The sequence below is a fragment of the Empidonax traillii genome, unplaced genomic scaffold (assembly GCF_003031625.1).
Source record: "Empidonax traillii isolate 1590-97213 ecotype Southwest subspecies unplaced genomic scaffold, ASM303162v1 scaffold961:size224692, whole genome shotgun sequence".
Classification (NCBI taxonomy): domain Eukaryota; kingdom Metazoa; phylum Chordata; class Aves; order Passeriformes; family Tyrannidae; genus Empidonax; species Empidonax traillii.
The window spans coordinates 167,276-173,275 of record NW_020956154.1 but is presented as its reverse complement, the minus strand read 5'-3'; the positions used below and the strand labels follow the sequence as shown (position 1 = coordinate 173,275).

Sequence of the window (6,000 nt, the reverse complement as noted above, 5' to 3'; positions counted from 1 at the left end):
ACACTTAATTGTGTTGCTGCAGTTATTCAAAGGAACATGAAGCCTAGTTACACACACGAAAACACTAATTTTTGGGAAATGCTTACCTAAAATGAACCTCAGTGGTGGAAAAATAAGGTCTACCAGGACACTTCTGAACAGCTGCTTACCTGGCTTATGGCAGCTGTATTTTACCTTCTGTGGAAGCTACTATACCTTTATAGCTCTTTCTTCCTATTTACCTATTGGGACAAAAGGTTAAAATTAAATAAAGCAAGTGGGAAAAGTAAGAAATGCAGATTACAGCTGTAATTTCTTCCCCTTTGCAAGATAAAGGTAAGGAATGCAGTATGCACCTCTCACCTTGAGGAAAAGCCAGCCCCAAAGTAATCTGATGCTGAAGGAGGCATCAACTTACACAGTTGCGCCCAGACACGCAAATATTATTATTTAATTTTTGACATCCCTGTGTTACCTCGCCCTTGTCGCTTCCACTCTTCCTTGTGTTGCTGTATCCTATTTATCTCATTTCTCTTTCCAGCTGGACTGTAATTCTGTTCCCAGAGGCAACTGAGGGCAGGGCAGCCATCTGCAGGTCAATGTTTTTTCCTGGGTCACCAGTGCACAGCACTCAAACTCCAACCTACCTCGAAAGTGCCGAGTCCCAAAGCGCAGCTGGGCACAAAACTGAGGGTTTGTTTAGAGGAATCTGACCAGAATGGTGTTAAAGGCAAGAGCACAGCTCTGTGCAGAGTGAGTGGGATCAATCAGGGACATGGTGGTGTCTGCGACGTCTCTCACACACGAAACCAAAGCGGTGATCCCAAAGAAAGGCCGAACAGAAACATCTGCAAAGCTGCGGGAGGAACTGAACTTCAACTCTGTGCTGTGAGCAGCACTGTGTTATTTAACACTTCATCAAAGGAGATAGGAGTTTGACTTTGGACAGTAGACTTTATTAGAAATTTTCTCCTCATTCATCAGTGAATTCACATTAAAATATGCTGAAGGCAGCTCAGTCTAAACATTTGACATTCTGCCATAACAACAACTTCCAGTTTAAAAACTAGATAACTGATCAGGCAGGTAACTTGAAACATGTATGAAACGCAAAGAGAAAGCAGCATCTTAAAAAATGGGATGAGCCTGAAAAATTGATACATTTCAGATGCAGATGGGAAAAAATCCGAAATCAATCACTCCATGATGGGAAACAGTTAAATGAGAACTCCACAGACGCTAAACAGATAAATAAACATTATAACCACACATACATTAAAAAGAAAACAAAGTACTTAGAGTTCATACCACATAAAAATTATAAATTTGTTCAAATAAAAAAAAGTGACAAGCTTTCTAAAATATGAATATCCTAAATTCTTGGGATAGCAAACACTTTGTTATAAATTGCAGAAGTTTGGAGGGACTAGATTTGGTCTTGAAAACAAAAAACTGCGCCTTCCTGTTACCAAGTCCAAAAAACTGATCTGACACATATACCCTTTTTTTAACTCTCATGTTTTCAAACCACAGGCTCTTCTTCTAGACAATAATTTGCTTTTTTGAACGTTAGAGCTTTTAGATATTATAGGCCTAATTATGTTGAGTGCCGAACACTCAAAACTCCCAGCAACTCTGTGTACCAAAGACAGGGTTTAAATATTTTTCAGAAGTTATGGGCAAGAATTTTCCTTTGCTAATTTATTTTTATTTATTGGGGTAAGGTGTAGGAGAAAAAGAAAATCGCAATATTGAAGAATGCTCTGCCCTGCAGGACGGTGGATCTCGCAGGTCAGAGTTTCTGTTGGCATTTAGCAGAGGCAACAAAGATAAACCAATGTATGAGAGATGAGAATAATGGCCTTCAGGACTGTAAACACAACAGGCAACAGATAACACATGAATCTCAATCAAATCAACGTCTTCACATTCTTTAGTAGTCCCCCACAGTGATCTGCTTCCACTGGTTCAGAAAAAAATATATATTAAAAATTAAATAACACTTAAGTGTCCATCACAAAGATTTATATTTTGCTGTAAACAATTTTCTGCCATTTGCATTGATGTAGTCCAACGTGAGGCCAGAGGGTTTTAGACGTCTTACTGGTACTGTAAATAATTTTTCAGAGACAGAGGCAAAGGTAGAATTTCTATGTCATGCAGGCGGTCTCTGCCAAGAGCAAAACGAATTGATCTTCGGCACAAGTCCATTAAAGGCAGGGGTTCCGCTGAAAAAGCAGAAGAAAGAAAAGAAAGAGTTAATTTTTCAGCATCTCCATTTACAGGCAATGTTTTATTTATTAACACAGATTCTGTCTTCTATCGAACAGTCATAAAGATAATAACGGTATTGGGAAAAGTCTGATAATCCTGAGGCAATTAAGATAATCAATAGAAGCCAAGGCAGAATTCTATCCACTTCACCCATAATAAGGGGCTGCGAAGTTTCAGACTGAGCTCCCTTATCTGTGAGGTTTAAAATAATAATCCCAAACCACTCTTCAGGCTTAGCAAGTTGCAGCATAAGAAGTTACTCCCTTTCCAGATTTCGAGCAAGACAAAGAGTTTCTAGTGTTTATAACACAACATTCGTCACATCGTGTTAACATGAACTGCACTGGCAACTTCTGACCTTCACATACCAGCTCCTTCTGCATCTTAGAACTTAAGGGTACCCAGACTTCTCAGCCAACAGTGCTTTTCCTACAACACTTTCTTAGTCTTCTTTCTTTCTAGGAAGTTCATTGGAAGCAAAAAACTAAACAGAACACCCTCAAAAATCTAGAGGAAATGTGACCTTTTCCTCCTTGAATAAATTAGGGGAGGAGGATTGGGCTGACTGGAAGGCAGGGTGCATGTTCTCCTACGTGTATATACAAACACCCTCAAAAGATATAAACAACATCTGCAGATGGTCTTAGGTTTAATTCAGTAGAAGTGAATTAAGTATCTGTCAGAAAGGCCTGGCTGATAGCACTTAAGACTGGAGACTCAAACACAGCGAGCCACAGCATCTCAAACCATCTCACCCCTATATCCCATCCTGGCCTGCAAAGCTCACACAGAATTGCAGGAACATCATAAAATTTCCATCTAATAGTAGCAAGAATGACCTCTGTGATTGCAGAGTTTGCAATGGAAGCCTTTTTGTTGCAGAAACTGCAATAAAGCCGTGAAGTATTCTACCAGTTACAGCTATCTTCAAGAACTTCAAACAGACGGATTTAGTTGCACATGCTGGTTTAAAAGGGTAACAGCTTAAAAGACTATAGGAAACTCTTCCTCTTTACATTATAAAGCAGTAGTAGCCTTAAAAACCTTACTGGTACTTTCAAATGGAGAAAAAAAAGAGTCATGTGCCCATATTGTAGCGATAACCTTTTATAAACTTGACAAGATTTCTTACCAGTGCTCAACACTGTACAGCACTAAGTGGTTTTATCAGGATTCCTTTTATGTGCCACATTCAGATCTACACAAACTGTGTGTGTCTAATGGAAAGTGACCCCCATGGCAGGGGGATGGAACTAGATAACCTTTAAGGTCCTTTCCAACACAAACCATTCTGCGATTCCATGTTAAACTAGCAGTCCTTTAGCTGGTATTATTTTAAAACCTACTTGAAAAAGCCAAATCTTTATAAAGCACGAGATACCCAATTAAGGACTGGTTTTATATGCTATAATTGTCTGCTCTGGTGACACACCACTGGCTTAGTGGATTTTCCATCATTTCTCCCAATCACAATTGATTTGTGTAGTTCACAGTTCACTGTGGTATTTCCCAAAAGTGGCTGGCAAAAGAGCTTAGAAAGTATTTAGAAAGACTAAAAAGGTTATTTAGCTTATAACCACTTCAGTAACTCCATATGCATTCTACTTCTTAAAAATGCACCTCATTGATAATTTTGCCCTATTAAAAGATTACAAAATAAGAGCCCTCACATTCCAGTAACAAAGAAACATTTCCTATACACTGGTGCTCTTAGTTTTCATTTTTTACATACCAGAATTATGAATGTAAAATCTTAAGGGACGAAGCTGTAAAATTCATTAGCCAGGATTAATAAGCAGGAGCAAAAATAGCTCATGAGTTCCAGGACACAGAATACAGCACATCTTACAAGTCTTACACCATAAGCAACAATTTCCTGAGTATCTTCCCAGAATCCCTGTGGTCCCATTAAGACGATGTAAAATGAGGAGTAGGAGTGTTTAAAGCCATTAACTGACCATGTGGTCTCTTTTTTTTTTTTCCTAGACAAAGGAATATGTAAAATGTAGCCATCTGTGCAGCCAGGCAATGAGTTAATCCCAAACTTCAAAACACAATTTAAGGAAAGGTTAAATTATTTTTCAAGCTTGAAATGCTAAATGAATGTCTCCTGTCTTACTGCTACAGGGAATTTTCAAATGCTGAAGAAAATGCCCCCAAGTGTTTGCAACAGCTGCTAAATTGCATATACTAAATGTGCTTTTGCAACTTGAAAATTGAACTATATTCTTTTTATTCCATTCAACAGCAGTTCAAACCTACAACAAAATTAGAACAGGTCTTTCCCACAATACTAAATAGAATTTATGTTTTCTGGATTGTTGGCTGTAAGAACTTGAGGTAAAAGTGTAATAATAGCATTATAAGTTAAAAATGTTAAGTAGCTGTGGGTAGTCCTAAATGAACAAAAATTAAATTCAGGAAAAGAAATAAACTTAGTTTCAAAATGGTTTATGGGACAAAGGTAAAAGTCTAAAATGAAAGACTGACAATTTTCAGACAGCCTAACTCAACAGTCATAAACATTTGGTCTGTACCTTAATGCATGCACTCCCCCATCCATCGCTTCTCACGTTTTTACTACATCGTTTAAAAAGGTAGATAATTTAGAAAAAAATTTGGGTTTTAGGAAGCAGAAGTTTAGTTCTAAACACCGGGTTAGTTCCAGGGGGAAGCATTTGTATTACCACGGGGAAGAGGAAAGGGCGAAGACTGTGCAGACCTTGGATCTACAGCAGCTGGAACAGCTTCTCATCCCGGGCACTGGGGTGCATCCCTCAGCTCCGAGAGACACCCCCAGCCACGCACCCTCCTCCAGCACACCAGCCCAGGGCCAGAGGGTGTCCCGGCAGATCCCACACCTCAGCAACTGCCAGAGCAAAGACACACCAGACCCCACGGCCCTGCAGCCCAGTGGTGACTTCAGAGATGCTTTCAGCACCCCTCCGGTGCCAATACTTGGCATTCCCGCCGGGTTCCAAAGCCCCAGCCCTGCCGTGCCCTCCCTGCAGCTCCAGTGGGTTTTTTTCTGCCCCAGAGCTCGGGGAGAGGGCGATGTCAGCAGAGCACAGCGTGCCTGCAAGAAAATGGCCCGCTGCAAAGAGGCTGCTCGTCATCTCCTGGAACGGCTGAACTGCGTCTCCCACGCCGTGCAAACACCACCAGTGCTTCAGGTTTTCAGGAAAATTGAGTCAGAAATGAAAGAACCACAAGTTAACTCGGTCTTTTCAGACAGGGAAGGAATGGTTAGACCCAAGTGCTTGTTGCTGTGCCCCCCGCGTGAAACACACACGCAGACTTGACATATACAAAAACACTCTATAGCACATTCAAACGTTCAAAACAGTACTTCCAAAAATACGATTTTCATTTAAGGTTATAGAAATAATGTTTAGAAGACTCTTAATAATGCAAGGGATGGGAACGTGATTACACAGCGTTAGCTGTAAGCCTGACAACTGAAAAAGCCTTTCTTTCACAGCATTAAATATTTATCTTTGAAAATCTTTTAAATTCGGGGATATTAACTGTCAGAACATCTCACTACTTATAATGCATATTAGGTATACTAAGCGTTGTACATTTAGAATAACCCCCAGTGGAATGGAACTGGAGCATTCAAGCCCCCCAGAAGAACCTGAACTAGCCACTTTTCCAAAGTTAAGCGAACCCCAGTAATGTTCTTGCCATTAGAAAAAGGAGGAATGAATTGCTGAGCTGGAATGCAAAATTGCAAAGAAAACACGA

The 6,000-nt window shown here is 40.1% G+C and overlaps 1 protein-coding gene across 3 annotated transcripts in view; it reads right to left on the bottom strand.

The window, feature by feature from the left end:
• Positions 1–909: 909 nt before the first annotated feature.
• The window catches only part of LOC114067783 (SPRY domain-containing SOCS box protein 4-like), a 136,000-nt gene continuing 130,909 nt past the window's right edge, over positions 910–6,000 (bottom strand). For all 3 annotated transcript variants that reach the window (XM_027903456.1, XM_027903457.1, XM_027903458.1), the window contains one exon: positions 910–2,207. In XM_027903456.1, the coding sequence (XP_027759257.1) occupies positions 2,080–2,207 (128 nt within the window). In that variant the 3' untranslated portion in view covers positions 910–2,079. The remainder of the gene's footprint in view (positions 2,208–6,000) is intronic.